The sequence below is a fragment of the Microcaecilia unicolor genome, chromosome 6 (assembly GCF_901765095.1).
Source record: "Microcaecilia unicolor chromosome 6, aMicUni1.1, whole genome shotgun sequence".
NCBI classification, from domain to species: domain Eukaryota; kingdom Metazoa; phylum Chordata; class Amphibia; order Gymnophiona; family Siphonopidae; genus Microcaecilia; species Microcaecilia unicolor.
In genome coordinates, this window is record NC_044036.1 from 248,705,877 (window position 1) to 248,725,827 (window position 19,951).

The window sequence follows — 19,951 nt, forward strand, 5'->3', positions numbered from 1 at the left end:
TTTCATCTGCTCTCCATTACCACCTTTCTCCTCTCTGTACTCACTATCCTCTCACTCATTTCCTTGACAACCTTCCCATGGCCTCTCCCACATGGATCCACCATTCCTAGCATCTTCTCGCGCCTGTGAAGGTTTGAATAGGAGTCAGTGTGATGTGACAAAACTGAAGCTGGTCCACCCAAGGAGGTTTTCATTCTCCCCAATACAGCCACCGCTATCTTGCTACATCCAAAACAATGTAATTGATAAGGTCAGATAATGGGCCTGGTATGCTCCTGCCATCTCCTGTTCATCAATCCTCCTCGCTTCCCCCTCCCCACCCTGCCTCTCCATTCCCAAGTCTGACATCTCTCTTTATTGCCCTCCTGCCCCCTCCTCCCAGGTCTGACATCTGTCCCCCCCTTCCACTGTTTGACACATCTGTCCCTCTTCCCCCCCCCCCCCCCGAGTCCATCTGCCTCTCTGCCTTCTCCTGTCCCTCTCTTCTTCCCATCCTCTGCTCTCCCTTCCCCCTTTGGCCTCCTCTCCCCTCCCCGTCTCTCCCTTTCCTTCCCTCCCTTCCATCCCAGCATCACTCATACACTCCCCACCCAGCAGGCTGACATCTCCCTCCCCCTGTTTTATTCCTCAGCCCCCTTTCCCAGAGTCTACCTTTAATTTGTTTCAAAAGTAGACAGGCAGCTGCCAGCCCGACATCTTCTCTCTATTGTGACCCGCCCTAGCGAAAACAAGAAGTTAAATCAGAGGGGGCAGGCCGCAGTAGAGATGTTGGACTGACGGCAGGACAGCCTGTGTAAATCACTGCCACCACCCAGCAACTTTTGGAATGAATTAAAGGTAAACTTGGGGAAAGGGGGTCGAGGAACAAAGGGGGGGATACTGGCCCGGGGGGGGGGGGGTGAGATACGTGCAGACTGGAAGGAAAGATAAGATGCAGGGTGAGAAGTGTGGCAGAGCTAACTAGCAGCAAGATGCTGCTCCCTGTAGAGTGTTGCCCTGGGTACTCTCTCCAAAACCCACCTAAAGCCTGCTGTACACCACTGCAATAGACCTTATGTCTGCAAGTGTCACCTTTACGTGGGTACAGTAGGTTTTTGGTGGATTTTGAAGCTATTGCACAAGTGTTCCAGTTGAGTTATAGGCCTGGGTCCCCTTCTCTACTGTGCACTGCACCAACCACTAGGCTACTCCAGGGGCTGGCTTGCTGCTCTAATAGGACTGGCTATAACATTTGAAGCAGTCAGAGGCTGGTATGTACTGTTTTTCACATCTTTGGGGGATGGTAGGCGGTCAGCGACCACTGAAGAGTAAAGAGGGATCGTGCCTTAATCCTTTTAGTGGTCATTTTGGACTCCTTTTTATGACTGTCGTGATTGAATTAGGTCTAGACCAAAAAGTCTAACCTTTAGCCCTGGCATTTTGCTTTGTTCCATTATGGCAGAAAAACATCCAAGTTTCAGGAACACCTAAATCCCACCCCCCAACATGCCCCCTTGTGATTTGGATGCACCTCATACGAACTGCATAGAAAACAATCTTTAAAAAATGGGTTTTGAAAATAACAATTTGGATATTTTGGCAAAAAAGTCTACCTGCTGCTTTGTGCCACTATTTGTTGTTTTGAAAATGAGCCCCCAAGTGGCTTAATAGTTCTGCGTGACATGGAGAGTCTTGTACATGTGTAATAGTGCTCTTTGCAAAGTTTCCTGAAGCGGTACCGAGCTTGAAGCCTTTTTTTTTTCCCCTTGAGCTTAGATGACACCCCTACGTGGGGGAGCTTGCACAGCAAGATGCGTCTGCTATAGTTATGCAGCTTGGTTGTCTTGTGGGGGGGGGGGGGGGGGGGCACTAAAAACATTGTTTCAGTTCTCTGAAAAAATATAGAATGCCATTAATGAAATGGAGGAAAGTTCAAAGTAAGAGCATCTGAGTGCAGACTGCAGTATCTATCTGGTATCCATTATCATCCAGTCAGGTGTTCGTTAAGTTTCAAAAATTATTTCCCATCAGATGTGGGGATGAGCTTGAAGGATAGTTCCTACTTCATTGTGGAAGTCCACCATAAGATGGCAATATTTTCACACTTGAAACCAATACATGAGTTAAAGTAATGTCGATTTTAAATAATATCAAAGAAGATGAAACCACAAGCAGATCAAGAAACAATTTTTATTTATTTATTTGCATTTGTATCCCACATTTTCCCACCTATTTGCAGGCTAAATGTGGCTTACATAGTTTTGTTATGACATTGTTATTCCAGGATGTCAGATACAATTAATAATGTGTAACGATTAAGTAAGGGAAGAAAGAAGGAAAGTATTAAGCGGGTAAGTGTAGAGGTGGACTTTCATAGTTGGGTGGGTTAGTGAAGTGGACTAGTAGGACTGTAGGTTCTCTTTGTAAGCTTTGTTGAATAAATATGTCTTCAGAGATTTGCAAAAGTTGGTTATTTCGTTGATTGTTTTCAAGTCTGTTGGTAGTGCATTCCATAACTGAGTGCTCATGTAAGAGAAGTTAGTGGCGTGCATCAGCTTGTATTTTAGTCCTTTACAGCTGGGGAAGTGCAGATTGAGAAATTTGCGAGATGACTTTGTGGCGTTTCTGGGAGGTAGGTCCACGAGGTTTAGCATGTAGATTGGGGCATCTGCGTGAATGATTTTGTGTACAATTGTGCAGATCTTGAACGCAATGCGTTCTTTAAGTGGGAGCCAGTGAAGTTTCTCTCTTATGGGTTTTGCACTTTCGTACTTAGTTTTTCCAAATATGAGTCTGGCGGCAGTGTTCTGGGCTGTTTGGAGTTTTTTGATAGTCTGTTCTTTGCAGCCAGCGTACAGTGCGTTACAGTAGTCCAGATGACTTATTACCATTAACTGTACCAGGGTACGGAAGATGTATCTCAGGAAGAAAGGTTTTACTCTTTTGAGCTTCCACATGGAGTGGAACATCTTTTTCGTTGTATTCTTCACATGGGTATCGAGAGTGAGGTTTCGATCAATAGTAACTCCAAGAATTTTCAAGTTTTGTGAGATGGGAAGAGAACAGTATGGTGTGATTATGGTGGAGAAGTTTTTTGTGTTATGTTGTGAGGTGAGTACAAGACATTGTGTTTTTTCTGCGTTAAGTTTTAGTTGGAATGCATCCGCCCAAGAGTGCATGATCTGGAGGCTTTGGTTGATTTCGTAGGTGATCTCATTTAGATCATGTTTGAACGGGATGTAAATTGTAACATCATCTGCATATATGTAGGGGTGACGGTTTTGATTGGCTAGAAGTTTGGCTAAAGGTATCATCATTAGGTTAAATAGGGTTGGTGAGAGGGGGGGGATCCTTGGGGGACTCCACATTCAGGTATCCATGGGGGTGATCTGTCCGCGTTCGTTGTTACTTGGTATGATCTTGTGGTCAGGAATCCTTTAAGCCATTTGAGAACTGTGCCTCCTACTCCGAAGTATTCTAGTATGTGTAATAGTATACCATGCTGAGTTAATGAATATCAAGTAGTAATGAAAATTGAACAGTTTTCCAGACAACACTAAAAAGTTAGAATAAAGATGAACTCAGAACCAGTGTGTGAAATAAATGAACTTTAGTTTCATTAGCACAGATTGGCTAATTAGATTCTTATGCTTTTAAATTTGTTAGGTTTTTCATATACTGCCTAGCTGTATATTTTATTTTTATTTTTTTTTTTAGTAGTAGCTCAAGGTATGTTACATTCAGGTACACTGGGTATTTTTCTGTTCACAATCTAATTTTGTACCTGAGGCAATGGAGGGTTAAGTGACTCCGGGGCTTTGGAGTGGAGTGACATCCAGAGGTGGCCGGTTCAAATCCCATTGCTGCTACTTGTGATCTTGGGCAAGTCTTTTAACCCTCCATTGCCTCAGGTACAAACTATTGTGAGCCCTTCAGGGACAGAGAAATACCCAGTGTACCTGAATGTAACTCACCTTGAGCTACTACTGAAAAAAAAAAAAGGTGTGAGCAAAATCCAAATAAAATATACAGGTACCTTCTCTGTGGCTGATGGAGAAAGCTGCACATTATTATTATTATTATTGCATTTGTACCCCACATTATCCCACCTTTTTGCAGGCTCAATGTGGCTTACAGAATGTTGTTATGATGCAGTCATTACATGATCTTAAATACATAAGCTGAAAGTAAGTGAATTTAGATGCAAGGTCATTACATGATTTTAAATACATCTCCCGTCCCACAAAGCGTACTAATCCCCAGCCTTGGCTGACCCCTTGCATCCGTTACCTTCGCTCCTGCGCCCGATCTGCTGAACGCCTCTGGAGGAAATCTCGCACCCATTCTGACTTCCTTCACTACAAATTCATGCTATCCTCCTTCCACTCCTCCCTATTCCTTGCCAAACAGGACTATTACACCCAATTGACCAATTCTCTCAGCTCCAACCCCCGTCGTCTCTTCGCCACCCTTAACTCCCTCCTCAAAGTGCCCTCCGCTTCCACCCCCCCTCGCTCTCGCCTCAATCACTGGCCGATTACTTCCGCGACAAGGTGCAAAAGATCAACCTTGAGTTCACTACCAAGCCATCTCCTCCTCTTCACCCTTCAACCCTCTCCCTCAACCAACCAACCCAGGCCTCTTTCTCCTCCTTTCCTGACATCACCGAGGAAGAAACCGCTCGCCTTCTTTCCTCCTCAAAATGCACCACCTGCTTTTCTGATCCCATCCCCACCAACTTACTTAACATCATCTCTCATACTGTCACCCCCTCCATCTGTCATACTGTCACCCCCTCCATCTGTCATATCCTCAACCTCTCTGTCTCCACTGCAACTGTCCCTGACACATTCAAGCACGCCGTAGTCACACCTCTCCTCAAAAAACCATCACTTGACCCTACCTGTCCCTCCAACTACCGCCCCATCTCCCTCCTACCCTACCTCTCCAAAATACTGGAGCGTGCCGTTCACAGCCGCTGCCTTGATTTTCTCTCCTCTCATGCCATCCTCGATCCACTTCAATCCGGTTTTCGCCCTCTACACTCGACAGAAACAGCACTCTCTAAAGTCTGTAATGACCTGTTCCTTGCCAAATCCAGAGGCCACTACTCCATCCTCATCCTCCTTGATCTATCCGCCGCTTTTGACACTGTCTATCATGATTTACTGCTTGCCACACTGTCCTCATTTGGGTTCCAGGGCTCTGTCCTCTCCTGGTTCTCCTATCTCTCCCACCGCACCTTCAGAGTTCACTCTCATGGATCTTCCTCCACCCCCATCCCGCTATCTGTCGGTGTCCCCCAGGGATCTGTCCTTGGACCCCTTCTCTTCTCAATCTACACCTCCTCCCTGGGCTCACTGATCTCATCTCATGGTTTCCAGTATCATCTCTATGCTGATGACACCCAGCTGTATCTCTCCACACCAGACATCACCGTGGAGACCCAGGCAAAGGTATCAGCCTGCTTATCCGACATTGCTGCCTGGATGTCCAACCGCCACCTGAAACTGAACATGTCCAAGACTGAACTCATCGTCTTTCCACCAAAACCCACTTCTCCTCTTCCTCCACTTTCTATCTCAGTTGATAACACCCTCATCCTCCCCGTCTCATCTGCCCGCAACCTGGGAGTCATCTTTGACTCCTCCCTCTCCTTCTCTGCGCATATCCAGCAGATAGCCAAGACCTGTCACTTCTTCCTCTTTAAAATCAGCAAAATTCGCCCTTTCCTCTTTGAACACACCACCCGAACTCTCGTCCACGCTCTCATTACCTCTCGCCTTGACTACTGCAACTTACTCCTCACCGGCCTCCCATTTAGCCATCTATCCCCCCTTCAATCTGTTCAGAACTCTGCTGCACGTCTTATATTCCGCCAGAACCAATATACTCATATCACCCCTCTCCTCAGGTCACTTCACTGGCTTCCAATCAGATACCGCATTCAATTCAAGCTTCTCCTTCTTACCTACAAATGCACTCAGTTTGCTGCTCCTCACTACCTCTCTACCCTCATCTCCCCTTACGTTCCCGCCCGTAACCTCCGTTCACATAACAAATCCCTCCTCTCAGTACCCTTCTCCACCACCGCCAACTCCAGGCTCCGCCCATTCTGCCTCGCCTCACCCTATGCTTGGAACAACCTTCCTGAGCCCTTACGCCAAGCCCCCTCCCTGCCCATCTTCAAGTCTTTGCTTAAAGCCCACCTCTTCAATGCTGTGTTCGGCACCTAACTCTTACTGTTCAGGAAATCCAGACTGCCCCAATTTGACTGCCCCTATCGGACTGACTGTTCACTTGTCTTTTAGATTGTAAGCTCTTTGAGCAGGGACTGTCCCTCTATGTTAAATTGTACAGCGCTGCATAACCCTAGTAGCGCTTTAGAAATGTTAAATAGTAGTAGTATAAGCTGAAAGTAGATGAATTAGATGCAAGGTGCTAGAAAGGTGTTGTGAGGGGCGTTTTTGATGCACCTGAGTGATTTTTGAGGAGTGATTTATTAAGGATGTCTTCTACTGCAAAATAAATGAATCCTCCCCATTGCCATTAGAACAGACTACTACTTCAGCTTCAGGAAGAAACTAAAAACATTTGGTTTCCCAAAATCTGTTTTGTGAACTACCATCTCCGCTTTCCACTCATATACTGCTTAGAACTGGCCATTATTTCCTCGAGACTGTCCTTATCTTTCTTAAGGTCTATTGGTTGATTTCCTGATACAATGTTCTAACTATATAATATAATTGTTGTAAACCACCCCAAACCCTGGAAAGGGGATTTTAGCTGTATATAAGACCTAATTTGAATTTGATCCAAAAATACCATTGTATGTTATTAATAAGCATGCAAATTATGCAAATTACTGCCACGTTAAAATCATGGCAGTAATGTGCAACCCATTGTGAAATCACACTGGCTCACACACAGAGAGGAAGGGTGACATTTAAAGAACAAAACACACACACTGAAGTTACTGGCATCTCCCTGGACTCAACCCAATCCCAGACTGACAACCCTCTTCTACCCCCCCCCCCCCCCTTAAAAAAAAAAAAGGCGGATGGAGACAGAAAAACTAGATGTAATTTGCCCATTAAGGGTATCGTGCAGCCTAGGATGTTCAGTATCTTTGTGTCCAAGTGGATGGTTGAGGATCATAGAGCTCCTCGGTGGTGCTTTTCAGCCAGCTCTTGTCACAGGTCAAGCTGGGTGTTAGTTGAGCAGGGGAAATCCGCTGAGGATATATGCTCCTTTACTTTATGAAGAAATTCTGGATGACACCTGGTGGTGTCAGGTCTATTCCTCCTTGCTTTTTAGCGGTTCCTGAGGAGTGTTTTCAGGGGGCTATAGATTAATAAACTTGCGTGAGTTGGATTACCTTTGGATACCAGTTTCATGGTTAACTGGCTCCTGCTCAGCCAATAAGTACTTTCTCCAGTTCGTCTTGGTCACATTCCACTGTATAAGAAAACTGTGTGCTTTCTCCTTATAGTTGAGGTATATATTTGTTGGGGTACTTAGAGGCACTTTCTGCTATGCAGACTCTCCTGTATAGCCGTGTGGTGGTATGGTTTCTGATTTGGACTTCCTGCACTCCTCTTCACTGTCCATTTCCTCTCAGAGCAGCTAGTTTTTCCATGCCCATTTTGTGTCTCCACTATATGCAGTAGTGCTGTTCATTTTGGTGTTTTGACTCGAGTGTCTGGGATCTCTCTGGAACTGATTCTAGTAGTTATGTGGAGTTTTTAGACAGGTAGAACTAAGGAAGTGCTGCCTTTGTGAGTTAGTTCCTCATCGATGTCCTTTGATGGCACCATTCTTTGGGCTCTGCCTTTGCTCTCCCAACTTGTTCAGTAGCAGAGGTTCTATCGGGTCTCCTTCTCCCCCTCCCTCAGTTTGGCAGTGTGTCTGGATAGCATTTGAGTCCCTTCTCTGTAGACCTTGCCGTGTCATCAACCCTCTGGATTACTGGTTCCCAAACCTGGTCCTGGAGGCTCCCCTACCTAGCCAGTCAAGTTTTCAAGATCTCTCATAAATATTCTTTTTGGATATCCTGAAAGACTTGACTGGCTGGGGTGTCTCCAGGATCAGTTTTGGCAACCACTGCTCTGGATTATTCAATAGCATTTCTTTAAATGCTAGGCCAGGCTGCAGGATGTCTGTCTGATAGTGTTTGGCTGATCTGCTTCCAGCCATGGGCATATAGGTTTTTTTCCTTCTAGTGTGCTATGTAACTTGCCTGTCCAAATTTCTGACTACATGTTGGACTATCTGTTTCTGGGACAACAGTCTTAGTAGTATTGCTTGGCTTTTTTTTTTTTTTTAAAGGGGATGGGATAGATATACCACCTTTCTGTGGTTACAATCAGTGGTTTACATATTATATACAGGTATTTATTTTGTAACTGGGGCAATAGAGGGTTAAATGACTTGTTCAGTCACAAGGAGCTACAGTGAGAATCAAATCCAATTCGCCAGACCACTTTCATTTTTTATTTCTAGATTAGACAGTAGCCTTCACTGCAGCCCGCTTGTTAATCTGTGGGGCCTTCCTGTGGTGTTTGATTCTGCTGTCTGGGAGCTTCAGTGCACAGTTCCTTCTAGGCAATACTTGACTGGCTTAATTTGCCTATAGGGCTGGTCTGCATTTGGTTTACAAAATTCATAGCTATTTTTTATGCTTCTACAGAATTTCTGTACATCTTGGTAGCGAACTTACTTCTCTAGAAGCATAGTGCAGTTCTCAAACTAAAGACATCTCTGTCTTTAGTTTGTGTATAGAGTGCAGTTCAGTTTCTAACTCTAGGGCATAGCCCCATCTTGGAGGTTCTGCTCTGTCCAAGTTTTTTGTAGAGAGACAGCTCCAGCTCTGCATATTGAGCATCTCAGTCTGTTCCATCCACTCTTCCTTTTCTGTCTGTGGCCCATAGCTCCATCTTTAATGATTGGGCACCACTCAGTATATGAAGTTGGAACTTGGCTCCCTTTCTGTGAGCACAATACGTTCCTTCTGTTCCTGCATTGCTTGTCTTCCTCTCAATCAGCAAATCTTTTTCCTTATCTTACTAAGGTATGCGGGCCCTTATTTGGTTATGGGTCGTGCCTCTCGATCTGTGGCACAAAGCTCCCTCTTTCCTATCACTTCACTGCAGGATGCCGTTTGGTTTGCAGAGCTGCCTTTTCTGTCTGTGGGGTGCAGTTTTTTCTGCTTTATTCCTTCTAGGGAAAGGGATTGGGACTTGATAAACCGCCTTTCTGTGGATACAATGAAAATGGTTTACATATTACATACAGGTACTTATTTTGTACCTGGCCAGTGGAGTGTTAAGTGACTTGCCCAGAGTCACAAGGAGCTGCAGTGGGAATCAAACCCAGTTTCTCAGGCTGCTGCACTAACCACAAGGTTGGTGTGGCTCTACTGCCAGCGCTGGCTCCTAAACTCTTGGGAGTGGCTCTGCTGCTGATGAGCTCCGGTTGCTCCTAACCTGTTAGTATGGGTGAGTCTAATTTGCAGCAGCTACATTGGTTGGTTATTGTGTAATCCATCTGGAACATGGTTGCTATATACCTTGCTGATAACAGCTGATATCCTGGTCATCCTTGGCAGTTGCTGTACCTGGTTCTTACGATACCATATGATGAGTCTCTTAGAAGCCTTTTCCCTGGGGTTGTGTTCAGATCATTTAGTGTTCACAATCTTTGGTTGGCCTTCTTGAGCGTACTCCGAGCCTGCACAGAAGATGAAGCCTTATCGGCCCCTCTGAACTTCTCATTTCTCTTCTGCTCCAGGATGTGTTGGTCTCTGACTTGAGTATTGGTGTGACACACCATTATTCATTAGGTTGGGGTTGGTTCCACCCTAACGTGTATCTAATTCAACCCCGAATGTTCCTCTTGCCTCACTTCACCATGACTTGTTCTATTTCGGACTGTCTGAGGTACTTCCGAGGAATTGGCCCGTCCCTCTATTTGGTCCCAATTTCAGAGGGGAAAGGTCCTCATTTTAGTTTTCTGTCCCACCTATTTCTCTTGGGACCTCCTAGTGTGTTTCCTTTCTCAAGGGATCCCCTTCTCATTATCTTTTAGATGGGGAACCTTAGTTTTTCCTACTTCGTCTTACGGACTGGCGAGCTGACTTTAAATTGTAAGCTCCTTTGAGCAGGGACTGTCCTTTTTTGTTTAAACTGTACAGCGCTGCATAACCCTAGTAGTGCTCTAGAAATGTTAAGTAGTAGTAGTAGACAGATTATCTTATCAACTCTTCAGTTTGTTGTCTGCCTAAGCTACAACGTTGTGTTCCTACTTCGGTCTGTACCTTTTACCAGCTGAAAAATATAACTCGCTGAAAAATATAACTCACAGAGTGCCTGGAGCTCACTTACATCTTTTCTCAGCAAGTGCTTCTGGTTTCCATAGTCATTTACCTTTCAGGCATGTGTCTGCCTTTTCGTTGTCGTTATTCTTATGAGGTACTTTCATTTCAGGTTGGACACTCTTCTCCAATGTAGGGTGACGAGGATACTGGAAGCCTGGGATCAATTCTTGATTCAGCTATAATTCCTAGTAGCCCTATTTCTGGGCTCTCCAATGGTCTACTATACTACCTCAGCCAAAACTCCTTCAACTGTTCTCAGTTTGTATATCAAGGTTGGGCACCTTTTTTGTATTTTTATTATCCCACCCTTTATGGGCATTGATTTGCTACGTTCCATTTTTCTGGACTGGTCTGGTATAATGATAAGGAAGGAAAGATGTTCTTACCTGATACTTTTCTTTCCTTTAGTCCTACCAGACCAGTCTAAACACCTGCCTGATTCTTCCTTTGGTGTTTCTTTTCCTATCATGGGGTGTTCTGTCTCACTGTCTCTTGACAAGTTGTGTGTTCTGTTTTCAGAAGTTGTCTAGGTGCACAGTCTCGCAGGTCTCCTGCATCAATGAAATACCTATATGCCAGTAGCGCATATGCCTTCTTTTCATGGAATTAGTGGCTGATTAGGACAAATGGTCAAATTTTATCACTGTCAGATACCATATTTGAAATACTGAACATTCCAGGCTGCACAATATCCTTAAGGGGCAAATCACAAGAACTAGTTTTTCTCAGTCTCCATCCGCTGGTTGATGGATATAAACCCATTTGTCTGGACTGGTCTGTTAGGACTAAAGGAAAGAAAATTATCAGGTAAGACAACATTTTTCCATCCTCTCCTTCCCTCCCCATGTCTGAAAAAAAAAAATAACAATTTTGTGGTGTGTAGTGGCAGACCTCTAACTGATCCTTCATCCAGATCCCCCCAGACTACCAAATAAGGGAAAATGTTCCTATTTAGTAGATAAAATCTACCCGTGTATTTCAGGATGTATCAGTAGGGATCAGGTGCTGCCATTTTTCAAGATAGTGGTGCTGGAGGTAGGAGTGAATGTAGACTAGGAGTGAGTGTAGACAACATGGTTTAGATTTTTATAATGGAGGGAGGTAGTGGGATTTGGGATTGTTTTTGAAAGTCTGCACAGGGGGATAGGGGACAGTTGGGACGGGGAGAAGTGGGGGGGGGGGGGGTCACTTGACCACCAGAGCTTTTTGGTTGTGTTGAAGGGGTCGGATCAGTTCAGTGGTGGAATGAGGTGTTAGACTACTGGAGAACAATGCAGAAAGCTATTGGGTGTAGGGGGGTTGGGTCATGGGCTCCCCCTAACCCTTTTATGCTGCTTCAGTAGATTTCTTGTGCTGTAGACATCAGCTCACAGGTTAGAAGATCTGCAGTTCTCGCACTGTGACAGAGGATTCATGTGTTGGGCTTCAAGAAAAAAACTAAAGGGGAAGGGTGTTAATAGGATGAATCTAGGAAGAAGCAACTGCTCTGTGTAAAGTTAGCTGCTGAGTTTGCCAGACTATTTAGTTGACCCATGAGGTTTCTGAAACATTTTCTAAAACAGGGGGGAGAAGGGGATTGGGAAGGGGTGGGGTGCTGAAAGGGGATTGGGGAGGGATGGGGAGCTCAGAGGGGGGGAGAAGGGGATTGGGGAGCTCAGAGGGGAGAAGGGGATTGGGGAGGGGTGGTGGAGCTCAGATGGGTGCTCAGAGGGGAGAAGGGGATTGGAGAGGGGTGGGGGAGCTCGGGTGCTCAGAGGGGAGAAGGGTATTGGGGAGGGTGGGGGAGCTCAGATGGGAGAAGGGGTCTGAAGCTGGAACTGGGGTCTGACAAGGGGACAGGAGGGAAAATGGGTCCATGCCTGAGGCAGGTGGGAGAACGGGTCAGGGGCTGAAAAGGGGGGATGCAAAAGGCATGTGGTGAATGAAGGGGGCTGGAACTAGGAGCTGAAAAGGAGGGTAATTGGGATAAGGGGGCTAGTACTGGAACTGGGGGTTGAAAAGGGGCAGGGGCTGAAACTGTGGGGACTAGGGGGGAAAGGGAGAACTGGCTGGGGCTGAAGCTTGGGACTGGTGAGAGAAAAGGGCTGGGGTTGAAACTAGGGGCTGAAAAGGGGACAGGGAGAAGTGGCTGGGGACTGAAGCTTGGGACTGATGGGAGAAAAGGGCTGGGACTGGTGGGATAGTGGGGCTGAAAAGGGGGGCAGGTGGGAGATGTGGGCTGGGTCTGGAACTAGGGGCAGGTGGAATAAGGGGGCTGGAACTGGGGGCTGAAAAGAGGGGGCAGAGAGAGAGGGAACAGACCCTGGATGGAAGGGGGGAGTGTAAGGGAGGGCAGACCCTGGATGGATGGGAGAGGGAGGGCAGACGGATTGAAAGGGCAAATGGTGGATGGAAGGGGCAGAGATAGAGGGCAGATGTGGATGGAAGGAAGAGAGAGAGAGGGCAGATGTTGATGGAAGGGGGGGGAGAGAGATGGTGGAAGGAAGAGAGAGGGCAGATGTTGATGGAAGGGGGGGAGAGAGATGGTGGATGAAAGGGGCAGATGTGGATGGAAGAGGCAGAGAGAGAGAGAGGGCAGACAGTGGATGGAAGGGACATTAGAGAGCAGACACTGGATGGCAGAGAGAGAGCGAAGACAGATGCTGGATGGAAGGAAGACAGTGAAAAGAAGATGAGGAAAGCAGAAACCAGAGACAACAAACTGTAAATATATATTTTTATTATTTTGCATTAGGATATAGTATTGTAGCCGTGTTTAATAATGTTTATAAATAGAACATGTAAATAAGGTAATCTTTTTATTGGACTAATTTTAATACATTTTGACTTAACTTTCAGAGAACAAACCCCCCTTCCTCAGGTCAGGATAGGATACTGTAACAGCACTATACTGTATTGACCTGAGGAAGGAGATTTTGGCCTCTGGAAGCTAAATGTATTAGTCCAATAAAATGATATTATTTTATTTTCTGTTTTTGTTTTATTTCTATTTGTTAATTTGTAAAGTGGTGATTGGTATTTGTTAGTTTTTTCAAATTTACATCTGCTGTCTTTATATTTTGCACAGTACACCAGGGGGCATTTTCTGTTTCTGTGGTGTTGCATTGTATGCAGAGTCTGGCATTGGGGGTTCAGTTTAATTTTTGTCTAAATAGAAAGTTTATTATTACTTATTCTATAGTGGATTAGGGTGTATCTGTGTTTGTGAAAAAGACATGGCTTTCAATTGGCATTGACTGTGCAGGATCGATGATCTGTACTATTCTGTCTGGTTTCGTTTTACAATAGGTGAATTGATGTTCTAGTGCTCACTGTAGTGTTTAAGATGCTTTCCTTTTCTTTGTGTGACTCGTAGAAATGACTGCTTATGGTATGGTAGAATTGCTCTATAGGTCCTGAGTGTTTTGTATTCTCGGTATGCCTAGTAGTGGATTTGTGGGGGGGGGGGGGGGGTTAAAAAATGACCGGCCCAGGGTGTCAACTACCCTAGCTACGCCACTGATGCTGTGCCTCCATTGTAAGCAGTTTCTCATGCATATTCGTTGTGGGTACTCTGAAAACCTGACTGACTAGATGTGTCCTGAGGACTGGGTTAAGAGCACTGCGGTAGACAGATAAAAAGTGCACTTTTGGTGCACAATACCAAATGTCTTGTTAGGTGAAATAAAGACCTCATCCTGACTGTCAAACATGATGGTAGAAGTATGGCAGAAGAATTTCTTCCTTATATGGCAAACTGGCCTTGCCCAGTGCATTCCCAGGATGCACCATGTGGGGTGGAGGCCACTATTTTGGAGATGATGGGCCCTGGAGGCATGAGTAAGTTGGCATCGCTCCTACCTCATTCAAGGTCTAGGGGTTGGCAGTGGGCAGGGTGTCACTAGACACCAGGGACTCTTAATTCTGGTTGGTTGGTTGGTTGGTTGGGTGGGAGGGAGGGGTGCTACTAGACAGCAGGCCAATAGTTTTGTGAGGGGAGGAAGGCTGACCGGTGCAGGTGCAGTCTCATTGGCAAGTGGAAGGGCCACGGGGCACTGGAGACGTTTTTAATATCAGGGGGGGGGGGGGAGAGAAAGTGGGTTCAGTTGGGCAGGAGAGGAGCGATATCAGTGGCCAGTGAGGACTGCTGGCACTTTTTTCGGTCACCCATTCTATCCGTGCCTGAGCCAGTCACAGCTCAGGCACCAACAGAAAGAGTAACATTTGGCAACGAGCTGTAGATTACTGCCACAATTCTAATGCGGCAGCAATTTGCATGCTCATTTAAATACTGCATCCCGCAGCCACCTTCTAGTGGCATGCTTGCAGTAGAAGCCATGTGGTTAGCAGCTGTACCTTGAGGCTTTCTGCATCAGCCCCCTTGTTTGGAGCAGGCATAAATTTGTGCGTGGGCATTTCTGCATTTTTTGGCTGTTTTAAGAGCCTATTTAATAAAGGCACATAGGCATCTATTTTGCCTTTGTAAAATAGGCTTAAAATAATTGTGGTTTGTTTTTTTTTTGGGGGGGGGGGGTCACCTGGGCACTCTGTCAATCAAGTCAAGTCCTTGCTGTGCTGGTCAATCCAGGAACATTTATGTAACTGAAGAAAAATAAACATTTTGAGAACACATTCTGACAACTCAGTCCTAGAAAGGAACTAAAAGCTGCTTTAATAAACAGTGAGGTGAAGGGAAACTTTCTGGAGTCTCCATTAACTGATTAAATCTTAAAAGCTATTTTAGTGGGTCTTGTCAGTTATGTTTGCTGTGTTTCGGATACTTCCATTGGAGGTGTTTGATTTCAAAAGGCCATTTGATCAGCTAATTTGTATTCCTTTGTTCACTTGCACAGAAGCTCCACCATCATATGAACAGAGCTGCACCAGTGCCAACTCAAGTCTCAACAATGGGAACTAGGCTTCCAACAAGCTCAGATCCATCGCAATCTGCCGTCTACAAAGTCTGGTACGGAACACAAAGCATCTTCACTCCTATGCCATTAGGTTGCCTGTGGAATCTTTCTTGAAGTCTTCTCCAAGGACTTTGATCAGTGTCACTGGGAGCTGTTGGCTTTGTGTGGCCTCTGCTGCTACTTTACTCTATATAAGAAAACTGGAGTTTTGCTTCCCAAGAGACATACTAACTTTGCACTGTGTAAAGTTTGAGTTTGTAAGCCAGTAACTATCCTATATCAATCATAGTTCCATAGTGAATTTTCCATGTTCCACTGGGTGACACCATGTTTGAGGCAGTGTCCAAAGTAACTTAAAGCTTGGTGCCCTCTATGATGATAATTTATATTGGCCAGTAGGCACATGATGAAGTAAGTCCGAGTGCTGGAAAGATTTCAGAAAGCAGGCTTCTAAATCTACATAACAAGGCATCATTTGTATTTAATGCAGGCCATTTATTACTGCCCACGTGATTTTTTAAAATGCTCTACAGGCTTCTTTAAGGATTTTTGCACAATGTTTGCATAGGTATGTTTTTAATTACTGGCTACTGTTCAAAGCACCTGTGATGCCTTATTAAAAATACTACTGAGCTACTGTGTGTACATACATAGATCTCTAAGAAGGGGACTGACAGTCTCTGCATTGCTTATTCTGTACGTTTTATGTAACATCAAACCCCTTGCTGTCCTTAGAAAAGCAATGCCTGGAACAAGGATGTTAGGAGATATGTTGGGCTCATGAACCCTTCTCCAGTGGGATCTGACATTGGAACCAAAAATGTGTTGGCCAATTAGATTCTCTCCTGGAATCTTACTGGAAAAGCAATTTGGAAAAGCATCTGGTGCTTAGTGAGCATCATTAGCATTGAGGAGGTTGCAGAAAGTATTAGAAGTTAGCATCCATCCACTCATGATGCAGAGAAAAATTATATAAACTGCATATGTGGCTGCTCAGAATTTCTCTGGTATAAATTTTTTCTGGAATACAATTTTTATTTTTTAATTGGGAGTATAATGTTAAAAATCCCCAAACTAACTTTCAAAATATCACACCAAAAACAAATCAGTTTGGGTTACTGTTAAGTGTATATATAAAAGAAAAATGAGCAAATTCTCTATTCATGTATATTGTATGTTCAAAAATATGTGCCTTATCGTTGAATTGAGGAGGCAACTTATAGTATCATCACTGCACACCTTATCATACTGATATAATTTGAAATTATTTTATACAACGAGGTACACTTAACAGTAACCCAAATTTGGTTTCTTTGGTGCAATAAATTTTTTCTGCACATAGTTAATGCACAGTATCTGTTCTCTGATTGCTGTTAACTAATATATGTAGGAAATAGTTGTCCTGTTTTGTATTTACTTCAGAAAACACACCTGAGGTTTCTTGTGAATTCATTCCAAAGGAATTGGAGCAGATATGAATAGATCAGAGCAGTCACGTGGTGACTTCAGTATCAATGGAACATGTAAACATCTGGTTTCCCCACTGTTGGGAGACTTAAATGTATGACATCACATTTTAGCTTGTAACTGTTATATCTCTGAAGTGTAAGTTGAAAGTGATGTGTGTGGTTGGGTAAATATTGTGCATCATGTACAACTCTGTGCATGATCCTGCCCCCTCCCTCCTGTATGGCTAAATGTTGAAAACAAGTTCAATGTGTCAATCCTGGCTACATAAGTCAGCAAGACCACTGGCGGAAGAATTAGGTTTTCCAAGCAGTTCATCAGGCTGTGGAACCATGAACCATCAAGGAAAAGTTGCCTGTAGAAATCATTTAACAGATCTACCACTGGTTTAACAATAGTTCTAAAAAGTCATTTTCATTTTGCTGCTATGTGCTTTATGGCATTCTGGAGCTCTTGTTTATCTTGCCACATTAATTGACGTGAGAGTTCCCAAAAGAAATCCATGGAAGCAGCCATACTGTATGCCTGGAGTTCTGTAAGACAGTCTCTTAATGAAGACAGCGGCATATATTGATCTGTTTGAAAGTAAGTTAAGAAGGATCATGGGACCTAAAACTTGGCAGCATTTCTAGATTTGGGGGGCTGGAACTGTGTGAACAGAAGCCAGTAAGGCAGCTGCTATCATGTGCTTGCTTCTATGCACAGCTGTCATAGTTACAGCAGTAGGAATCGAGCTGGACTTTCAAAAAATAAAAAAATCATAACCTACCTCTTGCTTTCTTGCAGGGCATCTGTACTTGCAGAATAAATCAGTTTGTATTTTCTTACTTGGCTTTCTTTTCTATCCCTGGTTACTCACAAAATCCTGTTTCATAAGACAATCTGAGCAAGCCAGAAGCAAAGCTTTAGCACTTTAAAAGAGATGAATTCCTTTTATAAGTGTTACCCGTAGCAGTTCATCCCTCCCCCCCCCCCTCCGTTTTATATGCTTGCATTGCTTTTCCTCACACTACCTATCCTGTTGCTAGAGATGCACTTACTAAGTTCCCTTTCCAGTTTCTCATGCTTAAATAAAAGGATGACTTGCAGAAATCTGTGAGCTGCACTTTCAGATTTAGTTATAGAATTCATTTTTATCACTCAGAGTTCAATTTGCAGTTCCCCTTGCAGTAATTAAGGGGATGTCTCCTATGTGTAAATGAACTGCCACAGACATAAGAGATGCTTCAGAAAGTACCTGTCACCTTATGGAATTTCAGTGCTGAGGGGGGAATCATCTTTGCATCAGAAAGGGAGAAGGCCTTCAGTTTATGCCAGGAAAAAGGTTGTCAACTCAACCACCTGTTGAACCCAGCAAGATAACAAGCTCTTGTCTCTGGACAGACTTATTCCCAGTTCTTCTCTCACTAGTGTTAAAACAGCACTTTTCATGACTGCTTTGGAGGGATTCCTTAGGTGTTGGTACCCTTAGCTTGAGGGGAACTGGCACCCTTTTGACTACAATCATTTGGGGCAAGGGATAGTGAGACACTGCCCCAGTTACTAGCTACTGTAATGCTTATAAATTTGTATTTTTAAACTTTTTTTATGTGTACACGAAATCTACTGTAATCAAAATTTTAATGATGTATTTAATAAATTATTTAGATGAAGAAAATACCGTGAGGGTTTGTGTGTGTTTACTGGGGAAGAGAAAGCTGGTGGTATCTAAGATTTGTATATAAAACTTGAAAATAACTGAATCTAAAGACTCCAGACTTGATGGGAGCAGTTTCCTATAAAATACAAACTGTTCTTCAGGATGCCTGCAGGTGTGAGGATGGAGAGGTTTCCTGAAAGCTGACTAGGCTGGTTTGAGTAGGAGCTTGCCATTTTTAAGATGGCCAGTTAATGGAGTTCAAAAAAATTAACACAGGTGCTGTACATAGAGATACATTAAGAGAAGAGATGGTGATAGTGGATGGTCTAGTAAATCAGCTTGCTAACCCTGAGATCCCATTTTGGCACATGAATTAACTTAAATTTTTGAATTATGTTCTGGAATTATAGTGAAGATAGCATTATTTATTTTATTTATTTATTTAGATTTTGCTCACACCTTTATCAGTAGTAGCTCAAGATGAGTTACATTCAGGTACACTGGGTATTTCTCTGTCCCAGGAGGGCTCACAATCTAAGTTTGTACCTGAGGCAATGGAGGGTTAAGTGACTTGCCCAAGATCACAAGGAGCAGCAGTGGGATTTAAACCGGCCACCTCTGGATGTCAAGACCAGTGCTCTAACCACTAGGCCACTCCTCCACTCATGCTTAAAGTGAGTAACATGGTCTAATTTATGCATATTACCCAATAACCTCACTGCAGCATTTTGAAGAGTGATCCTGGACAAGTCTGCATAGATAACATTGCTATAGTCTAACCATGAGATTAGCAAAGCATGTAATAACATATGAAACATACTGCTTCACTAAATAAATACTTCATGAATACAATTTTCATGCATTGATCTTAAGCTAGCACTTTCCAGACTTTTATCCCAATACTCAAAACATCCACCTCCTACAAATTGCAGATTCATCAATAAATCTTTACCTCCTGTAGGAAGTACTTAGGCTGGCTGAAAATTACTAAATAGCAATTATTCTGGACTCATATGCAAAGGGATATGACAGTACCTCTTATTTGGACCTAAGCTCGGCTGCTAGGCTGTACTAATGAAAGGAACAATGCCAAGATGGAATATATTATTATAGATATACTTATGATACAAAGGCATTATAGTATTTTCTGTATTATTCACCATCCCTTTCCCAATAATTCCTAGCATCCTGATTGTTTTTTGGCCACCACTGCACACTGAGCAGAAAATTTCAGCATATTATCTTCAACAACACCTAGATCTTTTTATTGAGTGCTGATCTCCAAGGCAGACCCTAGCAGCATCAATTAACTATGATTCGGATTATTCTTTCAAATGTGCATCACCTTGCAATTGTCCACATTAAATTTCATCTGCCATCTGGATGCCCAGTCTTCCAGTTTCCTAAGGTCTTCCTAGTCCGCACGTGTTTTAACAACCTTGAATAGTTTTGTATCATCTGCAAATTTCATCACCTCACTCGTTCCAATTTCCATATCATTTATAAATATGTTAAATAGTACCAGTCCCAGTACAGATCCCTGCAGCACTGCACTGTTCACCTTCCTCCATTGAGAGAAATTAACATTTAACCCTACCC

At 43.9% G+C, this 19,951-nt stretch overlaps 1 protein-coding gene across 1 annotated transcript in view; it reads left to right on the forward strand.

Moving 5' to 3' along the window:
* The window catches only part of ARRDC1 (arrestin domain containing 1), a 221,975-nt gene extending 203,620 nt beyond the window's left edge, over positions 1 to 18,355 (forward strand). Inside the window, exon 8 of the mRNA XM_030207082.1 lies at positions 15,187 to 18,355. Coding sequence (XP_030062942.1) covers positions 15,187 to 15,251 — 65 coding nt within the window. The 3' untranslated portion in view covers positions 15,252 to 18,355. The remainder of the gene's footprint in view (positions 1 to 15,186) is intronic.
* The last annotated feature ends 1,596 nt before the right edge of the window (positions 18,356 to 19,951 follow it).